This window comes from Chrysemys picta, chromosome 22 (genome assembly GCF_011386835.1).
Source record: "Chrysemys picta bellii isolate R12L10 chromosome 22, ASM1138683v2, whole genome shotgun sequence".
Classification (NCBI taxonomy): domain Eukaryota; kingdom Metazoa; phylum Chordata; order Testudines; family Emydidae; genus Chrysemys; species Chrysemys picta.
This window is the reverse complement of record NC_088812.1, coordinates 9300890-9321035: the sequence shown is the minus strand read 5'-3', so window position 1 is coordinate 9321035 and position 20146 is coordinate 9300890. Positions and strand designations below refer to the sequence as shown.

At 51.5% G+C, this 20146-nt stretch overlaps 1 protein-coding gene across 2 annotated transcripts in view; it reads right to left on the bottom strand.

Moving 5' to 3' along the window:
• Positions 1–1328: 1328 nt before the first annotated feature.
• LOC135977028 (2-hydroxyacyl-CoA lyase 2-like) overlaps positions 1329–20146 on the bottom strand; it is a 31390-nt gene continuing 12572 nt past the window's right edge. For both annotated transcript variants that reach the window (XM_065575611.1, XM_065575610.1), the window contains exons 2-5: positions 5569–5738; positions 3146–3347; positions 2065–2192; positions 1329–1613 (exon numbers count right to left, since the gene is read on the bottom strand). In XM_065575611.1, the coding sequence (XP_065431683.1) occupies positions 1344–1613; positions 2065–2192; positions 3146–3347; positions 5569–5700 (732 nt within the window). In that variant the 5' untranslated portion in view covers positions 5701–5738 and the 3' untranslated portion in view covers positions 1329–1343. The remainder of the gene's footprint in view (positions 1614–2064; positions 2193–3145; positions 3348–5568; positions 5739–20146) is intronic.

Here is a 20146-nt window from a genome sequence, read left to right as displayed (position 1 = left end):
AGTTGCTCTGACCTGTGATAAACCCCACTGCAGCCCAGGTGCTGGCTGGCCGCAGCTCCCCAGCAGCAGTCACACTGCCCCACCTCTCCTGGGGCTCACACCCGCAGTGGAACATGGATTGAGTTTCATGGGGAGGTATCGAGTTCAGGACTCTGTGAACTGGGATGGGGACCCTGGCAGGGGGCTAGGGCAGATGTTCCTGGGAGCCAGCAGTGCTATCGGAAAACGGGGCTGGGACCTGAGAAAACAGGGCTAGGAAAAGAGTGAGGGGGGATTTGATAGCAGCCTTCAACTACCTGAAGGGGGGTTCCAAAGAGGATGGATCTAGACTGTTCTCAGTGGTGGCAGATGACAGAACAAGAAGCAGTTGTCTCAAGTTGCAATGAGAGAGGTCTAGGTTGGATATTAGGAACCACTATTTCATTAGGAGGGTGGTGCAGCACTGGAATGGGTTACTTAGGGAGGTGGTGGAATCTCCTTCCTTAGAGGTTTTTAGGGCCCGGCTTGACAAAGCCTTGGCTGGAATGATTTAGTTCAGGGGTCTCAAACGTGGCCCGGCAGCTCCCCGCACCCCCGCCGAGTTTACCTAGAGCGTCTCTGGCCCGGCGCGCACCGGGAAGCGGCCGGAACCTGGGGGAGGGAGGGAGGGCACAGGGTCCCTCCAGGTACCTCCCCCGAAGCTCCCATTGGCCACAGTTCCCAGACAATGGAAGCTGCGGGGGGCGGCGCCTGGAAGCAAGGACAACACACAGACCCCTGTGGCCCCCCCCCAGGTTCCGGCCGCTTCCTGGAGCGGTGTGGGGACAGGACAGGCAGGCAGGGAGCCTGCCCTCTCCCCGGTGTGCGCCGGGCCAGAGCCCACCCCCTGAACCCCTTCTGCACCCTAACCCCCTGCCCTGAGCCCCTGCCACACCCCACACCCCTCCTCCACCCCACACCCCAACTCCCTGCCCTGAGCCCCTTGCTGCACCCCGCACCTCTCCAGCACCCCACCCCCCTGCCCTGAGCCCCTGCCACACCCCTCTTGCATCCCTGGGGGCAGGGAGGGGGCGGAGTTGGGGTGGGGATTTCGGGGAATGGGTTGGAATGGGGGCAGGGAAGGGGTGGGAAGAGGTGGGGCAGAGGCGGAGCCTCATGGAAGGGGTGGAGTAGGGGTGAGGCCACAGCAGCGGGGTGAGGTGTCAGTGATGTGGCCCTTGGGCCAATGTGCTAGTCCTTATGTGGCCCTCGTAGTCGTTTCAGTTTGAGACTGATTTAGTTTGTGTTGGTCCTGCTTTGAGCAGGGGGCTGGACTAGATGACCTCCTGAGGTCTCTTCCAACCCTGATATTCTATGACCTACATTCAAGAGAGTTTGATCTGACAGTAGGAGTGAGAGTTGTGCGATGGGTCTAGTGAGACCTGGGTAGGAAAACCTCCCAGCCCATTAATCCTTTGCTGCATAGGAGGATAAGCCCCAGAAGAAAGGCTTTTACCTGGAGTGCCGGACTGTGCTGCCGCGATGGCCCTTCGCAGTGTGGGGACGATGTCCCGCACAGTCCTCACTGACGCACAGAACTTGCAGAGTGGCTTGAAGAGGCACAGCTGGTCAATGTCCTGGAGAGCACCCCGGCCCTGCGCAGATAGACAGACCTGCAGTCCATGCTCCAATGGCCCTGTAAAACCCACTGCCTGAGGATGCCCCCAGCCAGGCTGCTTCCTCCCCAGTGACCAGGCACAGTGGGTGATAGGGCCGTGCCCCTCTGAGTGTCTGTCTGGCAATGGGGCAGCAGAGATCATTGGGCTGGGAGGGATGAGACCTCACAACCAACAGGGACGTGGTATTGACCCTGGGTAGAGGTGAGGAATGCAAGTGGGGCTGGCTGTCCCTCTTCCCCAGCAGCGTGGTCTAAGTCAGACTACTCCTGCTCCACACACCGGTGCCAGTTTGGCCCTTCTGCTTGGACAGCTCCAGCTGCTTGAGACTGGGGCAGGAATGGTTTTCCTGCTGTGGTGTGGCAGCACTGGGCACCCGCCTGCCATGACATGGCAGCAACCTCTGCTATCGGCAGCACCACAGACTCACCTTCTGCAGCGTGGCAGCTGCCCCGCCAATCAGCAGCACTGGGGATTCGGCCATCTGGGCATTCTTTACAGCCGTCACGGTGTTGGTTACCCCAGGTCCCGCTGTTACCGCGGCGACTCCGACTGTCCCTACAATGCAGAGCAGCCAGCCCACAGAAGGGCAGATGTGAACAACTGCATCCTTACCACAGACAGGTGGGCAGGCCAGGCAGCGGGGGGACAGGGAACAGTTTAGGGCAGGCGGCTGGAAGCCAGATTGCATGCACCAGCAAGCCTGTGCATTGTTCCCCAAGCCAGAACAAGAACTCAGGTAATGATCTGCCCATTGCTCGGCTGAGCTGGTCACTGCCCCCGTTGCGTGTGGTCCTTTCTGTTGCTGGGGAGAGCTGGTCACTGCCCCAATGCCCATGGCCATGCCCCTGCCCATGACAGGGGTGACCTGGTCACTGCTCTGTTGCCATGGCCATGCCCCTCCCACTTCTTGGATGACCTGGTCACTGCCCCCTGCCACCCATGGCCATGCCCCACCCACTGCTGGGGCAACCTAGTCACTGCCCCGTTGCCCATAGCCATGCCCCTGCCTACTGTAGTATGGCAGACACAGCCTTAGGAGGAAGGTCCCACAGTGAGTCCCACTGCACCCAGCTGAGGACAGAACATGGAGTCAGTCAGTCTACGTCCCCAGCTCCCTTTTCCCCCTGTGCCTCCCTGTAGTGAGGCGGATTGACTGCCCACAGACCCAGAGAGGGAGGAGCCTCTCTTTGAACCCTGGTGGGCGGAGCCACACCACGCTCAACCCTCCGGCCAGAAGTTAGTGGGCGGGACCAGAGGGGGGAGGTGCCACTCCCCCCAACAGACTGCACTCCCACATGGGGGCTGGCCTGTCACAGCATGTTCCTGCCAGCAGAGGCTGACAGGTGAGCTGGGCACAGATGAACTGGGTGGGGGCAGGGCAGAGCCCATGCCTCTGGGAGACATGGCTCTGCTGAGGACCTGCCTGCAGGGGGCACCCCAGGCAATGTCCTTGTGCTGGGGGAGCCCCCCACCCAGACCCTGGGCTGGTCTCCTTGTGTGGTGTGTACCTGAGAGCCTGGCGACTGCATCGGCAGCAAACACAGCTGTGGCCTCGTGTCTTGTGTCCACCACGCGGATGCCCAGCTTCTCGCTGGCCACCAGGATGGGCGAGATGTGGCCTCCTACCAGCGTGAACAAGTAACGCACCCCATGGGCCTTCAGGACCTCTGCAACAAGCTCCCCACCGTGCCGGGTACTCTTCGGCTCTGCCTGAGAAGGATAGGGACCATCAGAGCCCTGGCCCATCAGCACAGAATGCGCGGGCGAGGCAGGATACAGACCAGCAGAGGTCAGCCTAGCAGAGCACCAGCCTGGCAGGGCAGGGCAAGGGGGCCGGGTCAGGATGCAGACAGGGCGAAAGCTGGCCCGGCAGAGCAGGAGGCGGGGGCCGGGTCAGGATTCAGACAGGCCGAGCGCTGGCCCGGCAGAGCAGGAGGCGGGGGCCGGGTCAGGATGCAGACAGGCCGAGCGCTGGCCCAGCAGAGCAGGAGCCGGGTCAGGATGCAGACAGGCCGAGCGCTGGCCCGGCAGAGCAGGAGGCGGGGGCCGGGTCAGGATGCAGACAGGCAGAGCGTCAGCCTGGCAGGGCAGGAGCTGGGTCAGGATGCAGACAGGCAGAGCGCTGGCCTGGCAGAGCAGGAGGTGGGGGCCGGGTCAGGATGCAGACTGGCAGGCGAGGTCCAGGGCATGACGCAGAGCACCTGGCCCGCAGAGCAGGGCACTGGGCCTGGGTCAGGACGCCGACTGGCAGAATATCGGCCCACCAGGGCAGGACACAGACAGCAGAGCACCAGTCTGGCACAGCAGGAGGTGGGGTCAGAAGCAGACCAACAGAGTGCCAGCCTGGCGGGGCGGTGTCTGGATGGCTCCCCGTGGACGCTGTGAGGAGACATTGTGCAGGGCAGGGATGGTGCTAATGGCCAGAGGCGTGCAGCTCCAGCACACACTGGGACCCAGGGATAACCAGCTAGTGACCTGGTTGGCTCTGAACATGCTGTGTGCCCATCCCCCACCTGATTAGGAACCCTGGCAGCTCGTGGTGAGTTGTCATGCAAGGAGTCTAGGTTGGCACGTGGCCTGTATCCAATCCGGCACCATGTGACTCTGCAGGGCAGATGGGATCCCCGGATATGCCCATGTAAGCAGTTTGGCTGGCTCCTCCTTCCAGCCAGCTCTATGGGCAGTAGGGTACCCCAGAGAGCTCCTGGGGCAGCTCAGAGTGCCCAGAGCACGTGTAGACATGTCCTGATTAAGAGAGGATTGAACAGTAGCCTGGATTTCCCCAGAATGCACTGCCACAAGGCATGGGGATGCTGCTGCATGGACATGCCCCCGCTGTGTTTGCAGGGACCAGTGAGGTAAGAGCATCCTAGGTCCCTATTGTGTGGGCAGCGTGTGATGCTTCCTAGGGCTCTTCTCACAGGTAGGGCCTTAGCAAATTCTCTGCCATGAAAAACGCATCACAGATGGTGAAATATGATCTCCCCCATGAAATCTGGCACCCAGCTGGGGACTCCTTGGGATTGAGACTTCCTCTTCCCCTGCAGGGGTTGCTCCCTGGGCCGCTCAGACCCACCGCTGGGATCTCCCCTGGTTGCAGGAAGTTCCACGGCTCCAGCTGTCACATCCTTGCGCTGGGGTGGGAGACTACTGGAAAACCAAACCTATGGTAATCCACCCGCCATACCTTTTGACCCTCACTTCTGCACTGCTGCTGCTGGCAGCAGCGTTGGCTTTAGAGTTGGATGCCCAGCCAGCTGCGTTCCGCTCTGGCTGCCGAGCTCTGAAGGCAGTGCCCCTGCCGGCAGCAGGGCAGAGGTAAGGGTGGCAATGCCATGACCCCCCACCCCACACACAACAGCCTGGTGAGCCGTCTTTTGGGTCAGGACCCTGATGGTTACAACACAGTGAAATTAGATGTAAACATCTGAAAATATGAAATTGACTAATTTAAAAAAAAAACTGGCCGTGAAATTAACCAAAATGGACCGTGAATTTGGTAGGGCCCTCCTCGAGGGACTTGAACACAGAGAAACCCTTTGATATCCCTCTCCCCTGGGAGGTAACCAGTGCAGGTGCCGGGTCCCCTGAGAACCAGCATGCGAATATGGGACCTCCCGAGCACAAACACCCCCTGGACAGGGAGACTTTTCCACCAAACCCACAGGAACTCCCGCCACCTTAGCTATGGAATCAGGAGAGCAGCGCAGGGCCCTGGGCATTCCTGCGGGGCAGCCCCACCATGTGCACTTCTGCACTTAGCAGCCTCACCAGCACATAGTCCTGGGTAGCCACCAGTGCAGTGAATCTGTCCCGGGATTTCAGTGCAGATGCTACCCAAGCTTCCCTCATGCACCTGCATTCCTTGCCATCCTTTCTAAGCCTTGTATGACAGGAGTCTATGTGAAAGGGGGAGCTGACTTAGCTTTACCTTATGCCAGAGCTGGTAGATCAGCCCCAGTCTGTGAGCTGCCCCAAGCAGAGCTGTCCCCAGTGTCCCCAGCAGCACAAGAAGCCAGGCACTGGAGCAGCTGCTGCTGGGTGAGACAGAAGCAGGATCCATGGAGGCAACTTCAATGGCAGAGTCCCCAACACACACTCCTGTTGCAAAAGGCAAGCACAAAACATAACCAGTCACTCCCAGCCTCTCTTCCACTCCCTGCCCCTGGCCAGAACGGCCAGTTCCTCTTCCCCCATCACCAAAGCAGCTGGCCCCTCTTCCCTCCCACACCAGAGTGGTCAGATCCTCCCCCTGCTGCCAGAGTGGCCAGGCCCTTCCCCACCAGCATCAGTGGCTGGCGAGTTCCTCTTCTGGTACCAACTAAACCCTTCTGCTGCCCCTTGTGCCAGTTTTTTACAGCCCGTGCATAACCAAGACGGTGCCATGATGGAGACATCATCTTTCACCACGGCGGGTGTCTAACACTGATGTAAAGTGGGACATGGTGCTGAAACTGGCTCTTACGTCTGCTGTACCAGAGTGCCAGGAAAGTGCCAGACTTGCCAGCAAAGCCCCAGACTTGCCAGCAAAGCCCTTAGGCTCCGCAGGCTAGAGACCTGTGGATACAGGGTGTCCCCTTTACTAGGCTGTTCCATGGTGCTCCCAACCGTAGTGTGCCTCCCAGCCAGACATGAATGCGCCTTCCCAAGCCTATGGGAGGAGGCAAGGCACATCATCCCCATATTAAAGATGGGGAATTAAGGCACAGCAGGATGAAATGCCTTGTCCAAGGGCACCCACGGAGACAGTGGCAGAGAACAGTACCCAGAAGTCCTGGATCCCAGACCTGTCCTTTGGCCTAGATCCCCTCCTCCCACACCACAGTTGAAGTGCAGGCAGCGTTCGGAAAAGCAGGTTCCTGATCTGTAAGGAGTTCTTGGAGATGGACTCTGCACATTCACCCCTTCTGGAATGTGCCAGTTCTGCAAGCTGGACTCTTCTCACAGTGGTGCTCACTGGAGTTCTCTTGTACCTCTACCCCTCACATCACCGGCCCTGACCCTTAAGAGGTGAGACTATAAAAGGAGGGGTTTGGCGTGCTGGTTGGCTCAGTTCCTGCACCACTTCCTCAAGTCTGACTGTAAGTAGGACTCTGAGCAAGAGGGAAGGCGGCCAGGGAGCACGGATGTGCAGGGTCTATCTTGGAGAACCATGGGGAGCAACCTTCATTTGTTCTGCCAGCGGCCTCTACACATACCCACTTCTGGGAGACTGACAAGCAGCGCTCCTCCTGCAGTGGAGTGGGATGCGGAGGCCTAGCTAGATAAGAACCGCAGTGCTGCCTCACCAAACTCAGCAGCCAACGTAGCTGTAAAATCTAGCGAAAGCGTAAGCTGAGCACTAGGTGGCAGTTCTGAAGCTCTCCAATACAGAAATATGCATAAGGCAGGCCATAGAAGCAGCCTTCGCCATAGTCAAGTGTGCCCTTGTGGAAGCGGAACACAGGTGTGTTTACAACGCTCCTCATTACAGAGTCTAATCTATTTGGAAAGCCATTGGGATGTGAATGCCTGATTGTTTCTCTTTTCCCGATATGACGGGGCTCTGACGGGTTGGATCACAGAAACCCTCTTGGGAGCGGCCACCCGATGTGCCAAGACTACCTCTGCTCCTGCCTTCCCTGCCAGCTCGGGACCCCAGCACCCTGTCCTGCTGAGCCAGACACTCCCATCTGCTCCAACAAAGACCCAGGGTCTGAATTACTTGCCCCAAAAGCTGCAGGTTTACTTGAAAGCAGCTAACAGAAGTGTTCTTGTCTTTAACACCCAGATGCCCAACTCCCAATGGGGTCTAAACCCAAATAAATCCGTTTTACCCTGCATAAAGCTTATACAGGGTAAACTCATAAATTGTTCACCCTCTATAACACTGATAGAGAGATATGCACAGTTGTTTGCTCCCTCAGGTATTAATACATACGCTGGGTCAATTAATAAGTAAAAAGTGATTTTATTAAATACAGAAAGTAGGATTTAAGTGGTTCCAAGTAGTAACAGACTGAACAAAGTAAGTCACCAAGCAAAATAAAATAAAACGTGCAAATCTATGTCTAATCAAACTGAATACAGATAATCTCACCCTCAGAGATGCTTCAGTAAGTTTTTTCCTCAGACTGGACATCTTCCAGGCCTGGGCACAATTCTTTCCCCTGGTACAGCTCTTGTTCCCGCTCAAGTGGTAGATAGGGGATTCTTCATGATGGCTCCCTTCCCTTTGTTCTGTTCCAGCCCTTTATATATCTTTTGCATAAGGCGAGAATCCTTTGTCCCTCTCTGGGTTCCCACCCCCTCCTTCTCAATGGAAAGACACCAGGTTAAAGATGGATTCCAGTTCAGGTGAAATGATCACATATCACTGCAAGACTTCATTGCACACTTGCCAGCACACACGTATACAGGAAGACTTACAGGTAAAACACAGCCCTCTGCAGACAATTGTCCTGGTTAATGGGAGTCATCAAGATTCCAAACCACCATTAATGGCCCCCACTTTGCATAATTTCATATTTCTAGTTTCAGATACAAGAGTGGTACATTTATACAAATAGGATGATCACACTCAGTGATTATAAGCTTTGTAATGATACCTTACAAGAGACCTTTTGCATGAAGCATATTCCACTTACATTATATTCACTCATTAGCATATTTTTATAAAATTATATAGACTGCAATGTCACGGGGCACCTGCCCCCCACTGGCCCTGAGAGGGTTAAAAACTGCCTAGGGAGGCTGAGGGGCAAGCAGGCAAAGGAGGGGCTGCAGGGGAAACAGCCAATTAGGGCAGAGGCTGGACCAGCCAATCAGGGCCCAGCCAGCCCATATAAAAAGAAGTTGCAGACCATCCTGAGTGAGTCTGCTGCAGGGAGCCCTAGGGAGAGGATTGGCTTCCGAGAGGGCTCCTGGTGGTTTGCCAGGACTTACAGGCTTGAGGCCCTGGGAAGAGGGCAAAGGAGCTGGAGCAAGAACCAGAGGCGGGAGCAGAAGGAACTGAGGCTGTGGGGAAGTGGCCCAGGGAATAGAGACAGTGAGCTGGAAGGAAAAGCCAGCAGGAAGCTGCTGTTTGCAGGGTCCCAGGGCCTGGAGTAGTGGGCAGGCCTGTCTCCCTCCCTCCCCCGCCAGCCACTGAAGGAGCGGCCCGGCTGTGGACTGCCAAGCCGTTGAGAGGAGAGGCTGAACTCTTGTTGGAGGACTCCCCTGAAAGGGGGGGAACTGGATGGTGACATGGCTGGAGGGCTGTGCCACGAAGCAGATGCTGAGAGAAAGGAGCCATAACGGGTCTGGAGGCGAAGACTAGAGAGCCACCCCCCGAGGGTGCACCCACTGGGACTGAGCTAATTCCCAAAACACCCAGCAGGAGGTATCAGTGTGGTGAGTGACCCCCGTGTGACACCCCATAAGAGACAGAGTCTAGGTGAATCCCTATACTCCTCAGACCTATTCTAATAGAAAGCTAAATGACTTCTTAGCATCCAAGGTGAGCAGCTTAGCTGAAGGAGAGCAAGGTCTAGGGGAAAATATTGGCAAGTTTATGGACGGGTTAAGATGGAATTTTGTGTCTAGCTTGGGGAGCAATGCTGGATGTGGCTGGAGGACAGACACTTAATTTTTGTGAATGACGATATAAGGCAACTATGAGAGCCTGCAGCTCACTCCGTCTTCATAGTTTCTTAACTGAAAGATGCTCAGAAGAGCACCAGGGGCTGTGTGTCTACGGGGGGAGCTGAGTCAGTACTAGAATGAGGTCCCACATCAGTGTGGGCTCTCTAATCAGAGAGTAGACATTCATTAACCTCTTCAGAAACCTCTTAACTAAATTGTGGCTGAACACAATCCTTTGTCCAACCAATGCATGATGAGCAGCAAGGACTGCGAGATGCTACTAACTGTATGGAGAGATTTCAAATGGTGCAAGCACTCCAATGTGGATTGAAGAGAAGCCGAATCTGGATTTGTTATTGCTAGTTCCCCACAAGGAGACCCTTTTCCACTTATGAGCCCAACACCGTCGAGCTGAATGTTTCCTGGAGTTTAGTGGAACCTTCTGCCCTTCTTGAAGTATGGATTGGATGAATGGACTATAAGGTGGCTAGAAAGGTCAGTCCTGGGGCTGGTTTTGTTCAACATCTTCATTAATGATCTGGATGATGGGATGGATTGCACCCTCAGCAAGTTCGTGGATGACACTAAGATGGGGGGAGAGGTAGATATGCTGGAGGGTAGGGATAGGGTCCAGAGTGACCTAGACAAATTGGAGGATTGGGCCAAGAGAAATCGGATGAGGTTCAACAAGGACCAAAGAATCCCAGGCACTGCTACAGGCTGGGGACCCACTGGCTAAGCGGCAATTCTGCAGAAAAGGACCTGGGGATTACAGTGGACGAGAAGCTGGATACGAGTCAACAGTGTGTCCTTGCTGCCAAGAAGGCCAATAGCATATTGGGTTGCATTAGTGGGAGCATTGCCAGAAGATCGAGGGAAGTGATTATTCCCCTCTATTCGGCACTGGTGAGGCCACATCTGGAGTACTGCTTCCAGTTTTGGGCCCCCTACTATAGAAAGGATGTGGACAAATTGGAGAGTCCAGTGGAGGGCAACAAAAATGATCAGGGGCTGGGGCACACGACTTATGTGGCGAGGCTGAGGTAACTGGGCTTATTTAGTCTGCAGAAGAGAAGAGTGAGGGGGGATTTGATAGCAGGCTTCCCCTACCTGAAAGGGGGGGGGGGCGTGACATTGCACTCCATATGACTTTATGAAAATATGCTAATGAGTGTGAATATAATGTAACTGGAATATGCTTCATGCAAAAGGTCTCTTGTAAGAGATCATTACAAAACATATAATCTACTGAGTGTGGTCATCCTATTTGTATAAATGTATCATTCTTGTATCTGAAACTAGAAATATGAAATAACTCTGAGCTCCTATTGTAATTATGCAAAGTGTGGGCCATTAATGGTGGTTTGGAATCTTGATGGCTCCCATCAACTAGGACAATTGGTTGTAAATGGCTCTGTTTACTTGCAAGCCTTCCTGTGAGTCAGGCCAGGAAGGATGAAGGCTTGGGGTCTCACAGGACATGTGACCATGTCACCTGGTACTGGAATCCATCTTAAACCTGGTGCTTTTCCATTTAGAAGGAGGGGTGGGGACCCAGAGAGAAACGATTCCCGTCTTGTGCCAAAGCTATATAAAGGGGTGGAACAGAACAAAGGAGGTTCCAGTCATGAGACATCCCCTAGTTATCATCTGAGTTGGAGCTAACAAGAACTGTACCAGGGGAAAGAATTGAGCCCAGTTAGGAAGGTGTCTAGTCTGTGAAAGACGCTTATTGGAACATCTCTGAGGGTGAGATTTTATCTGTAATCCGTTTCTTAATGTATTAGGTTTAGACTTGCATGTGTGTTTTTTTTTGTTTTTGTTTTTAATTTTGCTTGGTAACTTACTTTATTCTGTCTGTTATTACTTGGAACGACTTAAATCATTTTTGTACTTAAAATCACTTTTGCTTATTAATTAACCCAGAGTAAGTAATACCTGGGGGAGCAAAGAGCTGTGCATATCTCTCTACCAGTGTTAGAGGGTGGACAATTTATGAGTTTACCCTGTATAAGCTTTAAACAGAGTAAAACTGATTCATTTGGGGTTTGGATCCCATTGGGAGCTGGATGCTGGAGACAGGAGCACTTATTAAGCTGTTTTCAGTTAAGTCTGCAGCTTTGGGGCACGTGATTCAGACCTTGGGTCTGTGTTGGACCAGACTGGCGTGTCTGGCTCAACAAGGCAGGGTTCTGGAGGCCCAAACTGGCAGAGAAAACCAGCTCAGAGGTAATTTCACACATCAGGTGACAGTCCCAAAGGGACTTCTGTGATCGAACCCGTCACAGAGGGTTCCAAAGAGGATGGAGCTAGGCTGTTCTCAGTGATGGCAGATGACAGAACAAGAAGCAATGGTCTCAAGTTACAGTGGGGGAGATATAGCTTGGATATTAGGAAAAACTATTTCACTAAGAGGGTGGTGAAATCTCCATCCTTAGAGGTTTTTAAGGCCCAGCTTGACAAAGCCCTGGCTGGGATGATTTAGTTGGGGTTGGTCCTACTTTGAGCAGGGGATTGGACTAGATGACCTCCTCAGGTCTCTTCCAACCCTAATCTGCTATGATTCTTATGAACAAGAGAGTTCCAGATGTGTCAAAGTCCAATGACCTATGCTGTCAAGAGGAGAATATCAATCTGGATGGCAAATCCAACCTTTCTGCTGGGTCAATAAGTCTGGAATTACTGGGAAAGGCCAGTAAACTGCTGCAGTTGATCTGAAAACCACTGTTATCTTGCCCAGGCCAGGGCAATCAGAATAATTATGGCTTTGTCTTGTTTGATTTTTCCTGAGAACTCTCTTAATTGGAGGAACTGAGTGGGAAATGCACAGAGACCTACTGTCCAGTCTAGAAGGAATGCATCCAAGACAAACTGGCTGTCTACTCTTGAGCTGGAGCAAAACCACTGATATTTGGAGTTGCAAATAGGTACATGTCTGGATACCTCCAGGAGGAGAAGATATTGCTTGCTACTGAGTCCTTGAGAGGCCACTCGTACTGATCATGTAAGTGTCCACTCAGCTGATCTGTGCCGTCGAGACCTGTAGGATAAATTTGGTGTACTAAGCACCTCTCCCACAGCCTCTTTGCACAGATGGCTGAAACTGGTTCCTCTTTGCTTGGTCACATGAAACATCACTGCAGCGTTGCTGGTAACTACTCTGTCCCTGAGCTGAATTAGTGCTTCAGGAACCTTTGCAATCCCTGAATGCTATAATCCTAATTGTGTAAAGACAAAATCCGTCTCTAATCTGTAAACATGGCACTTTGACCATCATCTCCCACTGACTTCAGAGCAAGGTTGCTCACCTCGCAAGTAAAAAACTGTTTTCTGACCTGCTGGCCCCTGAGGTTGGAGGGGGGAGGGAGAGGAAGAGGAATGGAATCCTAGCCTTCAAATGGGACTCTACATTCATCTCTAACTTAGATTCATAGCGTTTAAGGCCAGAAGGGACATTAGATCAGCTAGTCTGATCTCCCTGACAGCACAGGACAGAGAATTCCACCCAGTAACCCAAGTGTGAGCCTAGACTTGGCAAATCCACCACTTCCCGTGATAGTTTGTTCTAATGCTTAATCACCTGCACTGTGGAAATTCCCCCCCCCACAATTTCTAATTTGAATTTGTCTGGCTTTAACTTCCAGCCACTAGATCAGTGGTGGGCAACCTGCGGCCCATCAGGGTAATCTGCTGATGGGCCATGAGACAGTTTGTCTACATCAACCGTCCGCAGCTCCAGTAGCCGTGGTTCGCCATTCCTGTCCACTGGGAGCTGTTGGCAACCGTGCCTGCAGACAATCAATATAAACAAACTGTCTCACGGCCTGCTAGCGGATTATCCTGACGGGCCGCAGGTTGCCCACCACTGCACTAGATCTTGTTCTGCCTTTCTCTGCTGGATTAAAGTGACCTTTAGTATATGGTATTATCCACTGTCATTAAGTAACCTCTCTAGCCTCTTTTTGATCAGTTAAACAGATCAAGCTCTTAAAGTCTCACACCATAAAGGAATTTCCTTCACTTTTGTGGCTCTCTTCTGTATCCTCTCCCATTGTTTAAACATCCCTTTTTTTTTTTTTTTTTTTTTTTTTTTTAAAATACAGAATTGGACACAGTATTCCACTATCCGTCTCACCAGTGCCTATGCAGAAGTAAAATCACCTCCCTGCTCAGACCCACTTTTCCCCTGATTATACATCTAAAGACTGAATTAACTCTTGGCACTGGGAGCTCACGTTCAGATGCTTGCCCACTGGGATTCCTACACTCTTTTCAGAATCCCTGCTTTCCAGGATAACGTAAGTATGGCCGACATTCTATATTCTTCCACGTATGACCTTGCATTTGGTTGTATTAAAATGTGACTTGTTTGAATGTGCCCAGCTTTCCAAGAAACCCAAATTGCTCTGTAAGAGTATCCCATCCTCACTGTTATTTACCACTCTGCCAACCTTTGGGTCATCTGCAAATATTCTCAATAGTAATTTTTATTTACTTTCAGATCATTGATTAAAAAATATTGAATAGTGTCAGGCCTAGAACCAATCCTTGTGGAACCCCCTGAAAAGACTCCCATTCAGTGATTTCCCCAATGACAACTACTTTTTGAGAATTGTCAGGCTGTTCCCTCATCCAATTAATGTGTGCTCTATTGATATTAGTGTGGATTTTTTTATTCTGAATGTTTTATGGTATTAAGTTAAATGACTGACTTAGACTTTTGTATGTTACAACTATGTGGTTACTTTTATGAACCAAACCTGTAATCTCATAAAAAAAAATCAGGTTTGTGGGTTTTTTTTAAAAAATAAAATGTTGACGGGCATTAATGTTCCTGTCCTTTAAAAGTTTGACTGAATTCTGTATCCGCTTGTTCATTATTTTGCCTGGGGCTAATGTTCAACTAGCCAGACTATATTTACTTGGATTATCCTGCTCACCCTCTGTAAATGTTGGCACATTGGCGCTCTTCCAGCCTTCTGGAATTTCCCCAGTATTTCAAGATTTATTAAAAATTAATCAGTGGGCCATCATCCTTGGCCAAATCTTTTAGGACTTTTGGGTGTATGTTATCCAGACCTATTGATTTAAAAATGATGCTTCCTAGCAGATGCTATTTAACATTAGTAAGGACAATGGACAGCAAAATACTTCATCATCCTTTTGTGATATTAGTACATCATCCTGCTTCTCTAAGTACAGAACATATTTATTGAACACTTCTGCCTTTTCTGCATCATTATTAATAATTTTATCATCTCCATCTAGTAATGGTCCTATACCACCATTAGGCTTTCTTTTGTTCCTGATATACTTAGAAAACCTTCTTGTTGACCTCAGCCCTACCAAGTCATGGAACTTTCCCTGATGTCTTTAGCTTGCCTTATCAATTTTCTACACTTCATAATTTTTACCTTATATTGTTTGCTATCTATTACCTTTTCCCCATTTGTTAATGTACATAAATTACTGCCTGCACTTTCCCTCTTAACCAGGGTGATCTTTTAACCAAAATTACTCTCTGTTATGGAATTGTCTTTTGGGTTTGTTTAAGAAGAGTTTACAAGATGGCTCAAATTTTCATTCAGTTTTCTGTCCAAATTTTTCCTCCCAGTCAATTTTACTTGTCATCTTCCTCTGCTTTGGGAATCAGCTCTTCTGAAGCAACAAGTGTGTGTGTATGTGTGTGTGTATATATATATAATTATTGATTTGGACTCTCCTCTCTTTGCCCATAATGAACATAATCAAATCGTAAGAACTTGTCCCTATAACCTAGTATGGAAGACAGTATGGGTTACAGTCTCAAAGTTACTGACTCTTTAGGTGCTTAAGTCCACCATGTAGGCACCAATGACCTTCTCAAAACCAACACTCAGCTGCCACCTAGCCCTATAGGCCTCTAAATTTCCACCAGTAGGCAGGTGCAAAGCAGCCTACACCCTGGTGCCACCCCACAGCTAATAAGCTGCTCAGAGTCCTCACTGAAACCAAAGCTCTAGCGACCCCTTTGACAGCAGGGCCAAATCCCGAAGGTGTTCACAGAGCATGCCTGATACCTGTTACAAAAGATAGATAGGGACAAACATGATTTGGAGCAGAGACTTAAACCCAGGTCTCCCACAACCCAGTTAGGTGCCCTAGTCACCATGGTTTTTGGGGCCAGAGGGCTCAATCTCTCCTGTTTGAAGCTGTTCCTCTTTGTATAAATAATTAAATATTCAGTGGGCCTGAAACAGAGATGGACTCTACAGCTCAGTGGTCAAGTCCTCTGGGCATGTGGGAGGCACAGGGTCAAGTCCTCACTCCAATGAATATTTAATTAGTTGTACCAAGCGTAACAGCTCTAATACGAGATTGAGAGAGACCAACCCCAGAATACTCACTAGCCTGGTGGTAAGGCACTCACCTCTGCCAAATCAGGCAGAGCAGAAGCCCCAAAACAGGTCTCCCGTGTTCCAGGTGAGTGCCCTAACACAAGGCTATTAGCTATGATGGGGTACCTCTTTCTACCCACCCTAAGGACAAAGGCCTAGGATTTGACTGCCAAGGCAGAGGCTACTAAAGTAGACGACCTTGTGTAGGCACCATGTAACTCCAGGAGAGGGGGGAGGGATAGCTCAGTGGCTTGAGCATTGGCCTGCTAAACCCAGGGTTGTGAGTTCAATCCTTGAGGGTGCCACTTAGGGATCTGGGGCAAAATCAGTACTTGGTCCTGCTAGTGAAGGCAGGGGGCTGGACTCTATGACCTTTCAAGGTCCCTTCCAGTTCTAGGAGATAAAATAAATTAATGGAGATATCCTATTTATGGCTGAGACTCCTGAATGGAGGGAGGCATGTCTCTCCAGCCTGTCAGTCAGGCCCCTAGAGACCCAAACTAACAGGAGCTGGGTGAGGGCCTAAATCCTTTATTCTGCATTTCACTCCGGTCTAACTTTGGCAGCTCCCCACTCAGCTTGCGGGCTTCTGTGAAGCCCTTCCTTAAGTGCCCAACTCTCCCCATGCATTGTATGGAGAGCCTGGCCACCTAACTTTGGACTCAATTCCACAAGGTGGCAGGGGTGCCTAGGGATTAAGTATTACAATGCCTAGGTACCTGTTGGATTTAGCCCTGTGGGGATTACCTGGTTTCATATTATGCTGTCATGTTATTAACTGCACTTTTTAAAAATACTTTTCTTATCACTACATGCCCAACAGCACTTCTCAGGAGAATCTCCAAATGTAATATTCATCTCTAAGCTGTAATTACATGTCTGAGCAAAGGCTGAGAGGTAGGTTGAATCCCAGTTTGCTGCCGTCATATTCTTTTCATAGATTTAGATTCCAAGGGCAGAAGTGATCATTATGATCATCTAGTCTGATTTCCCATATAACACAGGTCATACAACTTCCCCAAAATAACTCCCAGAGCAGATCTTTTTGGGGAAAAAAACATTCTATCTTGATTTTTAAAATGGACAGCGATAGAGAATCTTCCACAACACTTGCTAAATTGTTCCAATGGTTAATTACTTGCTCCATTAGACACTTACTACTTATTTCCAGTATAAATTTGTCTAGCTTCAACTTCCAGTCACTGAATGGTGTTAGACCTTTCTCTGCTTTACATAGATTCCAAGGTCAGAAAGGACCACTGTGATTATTTAGTCTGACCTCCTGTACAACACAGGCCAAAGAATTTCCCCAAAATAATTTATTTTGTATGATTTCTTGTCCACATTTAAAGGGGTGACAACAGCCCAGTCAACTCTAAATCCTGACAATTTTTAAAGGGAATGTTAAAAAGTGATGCTAAGTTCTATCCCTACCCTATCCCTATTTTAAAAATGTCTCTCCCTCCCCTGTGGGTGTGTGACAAACCCACACAAACTGATTGACAATGACTGCATGTAGAGTGCTACCAACTGCCCACAGTAGACAAACTGAAAACACAGGGACAAATACTAATGTGCTTTCATCTCTTTCAGTTATTGGACTCTCAGGTGTCACTGGCAACTAGCAGATGAAACACTGCCACACAGAAGTGACAATACCCCTTCAAACAGAGATAAGGGGCAGGGGATGTGGGGGAAACTCCATGGGACAGAGCAGGAGAGATGGGAAGGGAACTCTGGTGGAGCCAGACTGGGGAGAAGGGCGAGGGAGCGGGGAAGAACTTGAAGGGGAATGTGGGGGAAATTCAAAGGGGAGCCAACCTGGGGGATGGGGCTTCTGCCCCGATTCCCCTCTGCTGGGCTAAAAACCTTAGACCCCCGTCCCACAGGGCAGAAGCCTCTAGTCCCACCACTGGGCAGAAGCCTTGAGCTTCCCCCTGCCCAGTCTTGTAGGTGGAAAATTGGAGGGGGGGGGAGGGGCCTTGCGAGCCGCACTTTAACTGTAAAAGAGCCACATGTGGCTCAAGAGCCAAAGTTTGGCCACACCTGTTATATTACTCCTGGGGGAATTCTGTGTCATGGCACGTGCACAGAATTCAGGTTCCCTGCAGATCTCTTTGCTTCCCTGCAGAAAAATGATTTTCTGACAAGGAAGCAAAGGGAAGCCGTAAGAGCAGTCACGCCCCTCCCTAGCAGTGGAGGCAGGTTGGTTTGGGCATCTGGAGCTGCTAGTAGAAACATAAATCACAGGGTTGGGCAGTCATGCGCGTGTGTGTGTGTGACTCTCTGTCCCTCTCGCTTACTATTGCGGCATGCTCAGTGTGGAAGGCCAGGACTTCGGGATGTTTCTGTGGAGGTAGGAGTGGGGCAGGCTCTGTCATCTCAGGAGAGCAGAATGCATACTCCTGGGGGAATTCTGCACCACTGTGCAATGCAGAATTTTGAAGAAATTAACTTGCATGCAGAATTTCCTTTCCTCCACAGAAATGGGCTGCAGTGCTTCTAGCTGCCACTAGGGGTCACTAGACCCAGCAGAGCCCAGCTCACACAGAAGACACTGCTGGGGGGAGGGAGAGGGAGCTAGAGGGTTCCTGGCAGCTGCAGTTCCCAGCATGCCCTGAGGGAAGGAGAGGGTGGCATGCAGGAAACTCCATGCAAGCCTGGTACCGAGCATCAGGCTGTTCCTCTTTCTGGATCCCAGCCTCTGGAGGGGGGTGGGTGTTTAGGCTGGGGGGGGTCACAGCTGTGCTCTGGGGGTGAGGAGGTGTGGGTGTCTGGGCCAGGGGCCCCCCCACAAATGGACTTTGAAGGGGAGGGGGTCAGGCATATTGGCTGGGGGCAGTGTTCCCTCTTATTTTTGACATCCATGTGCAGAATGAATTTTGTTCTGTGCACCAATATGGAGGTGATGGTGCACAGAACAAAATTCATGGGGTGGGGCCGAGGGGTTCGGAGCATGGGAGGGGGCTCAGGGCTGGGGCAGAGGGTTGGAGTGTGGGGGGTGCAGGCTCTGTAGTGGGGCTGGAGATGAGGGGTTCAGGGTGCGGGAAGGAGCTCAGGCCTGGGGCAGGGGGTGAGGGCTCTGACTGGGGGTAAAGGCTTTAGGGTGGGGCTGTGGATGAAGGGTTCAGGGCATGGGAGGAGGTGGCTGAGGTGCAGGGGGTCTAGACTCTGAGGGAGGGCTGGGAATGAGGGGTTTGGGGTTGCAGGCTACCCTGGGGCTGCATTGGGGAGAGAGGACTCCCTCCAGCCCCCTCTCACCACCACAGCAGCTTGAGGCAGCGGAGAGGCACCTGCCCCCGGCTGCAGCAGCTCCGGGGGTCCTAGGTCGGGCCGAGAGAGGGGCTCCTCTCCCCCAGTCGCAGCAAGTCCGGGGCAGGTCCACGCTGGGGCTAGGATGACCAGATATCCGGATTTTATAGGGACAGTCCTGATTTTTGGCTCTTTTTCTTATATAGGCTCTTACAACCCCCAACCCCGTCCCAATTTTTCACACTTGCTGTCTGGTCACTCTAGGCCCGGCAGAGAGGGCCACCTCTCCCCTGGCTGCGACAAGTCCGGGGCAGGTCCACACTGGGGGAGAGGCATCTCTCCCCATCACAGCCCTGAGCGGGGCTTAATAGGCAGCTGCGTGGCCATGCAGCTTAGAGGGAACGTAGGCTGTGGGGGCCATGGCTGGGCTCTGGGGGGGAGGGGTTGTGGGTGTCTGGCCCGCCAGCTGGGCTTGAGGGGTGGGGTGGGGCAGGGCAGAGAAACAGGAACTGGGTTGTCATAGGGGTTTCTTTAACACTCTACTCCTGGGGGAATTTGTGTGTGTGTCTGTATTGTTACAGACATACTTGCGGACAGGTATTTTGAAACAAGTTACAAAAATAATTGAAACTGGCATGATTATATAGTGATATTAATAAATAATATTTGCAGAATTTTAAAATATTGTGTGCGGGATTTTTAATGTTTTGGCGCAGAATACTCCCAGGAGTATTCTATGCATTAATGCTCAGCAACTTGAGGTTTAAGGTCCAACACTAAATGCCTTGCCGGAGCGGGAGGCACTTGGGAGGAACCCGTACAAATGCTCCCAGCACCAGTAAGCACGGAGCCTGGGTCAGACTGATAATTGAAGAGGAATACTTACTCACTCAGTTCAAGCACCCGAGTATCACTGTCCACCCACCGACTTTCACCAGGGCTGCCCATTCACAGCACGCACCCACCTCCAATACCAGCACTACCAACCATCCCCTAACTCCCAGCACACACCCACCTGTGATGCCAGCACCCCAGCCTGCATGCCTACCTGTTTGCACTCCCAGCATCCCCTCCTGCACTCCCACCTCCACTAGATACATTCACCCAACTTTAACCAAGACAGTGGGGGGGGGGGGGGGGGGATGGTGTGCAGTAGGCACCAGGGCTGTCCACTGTGGCCTGCGCTGGCATCTTGGACTGTGACCCTTATCAGCCTGCCCCAAAAGCAGCAACATTCTGGCGCCACAGAGACAGACAGTGGATGGGAGAGGTCCCATT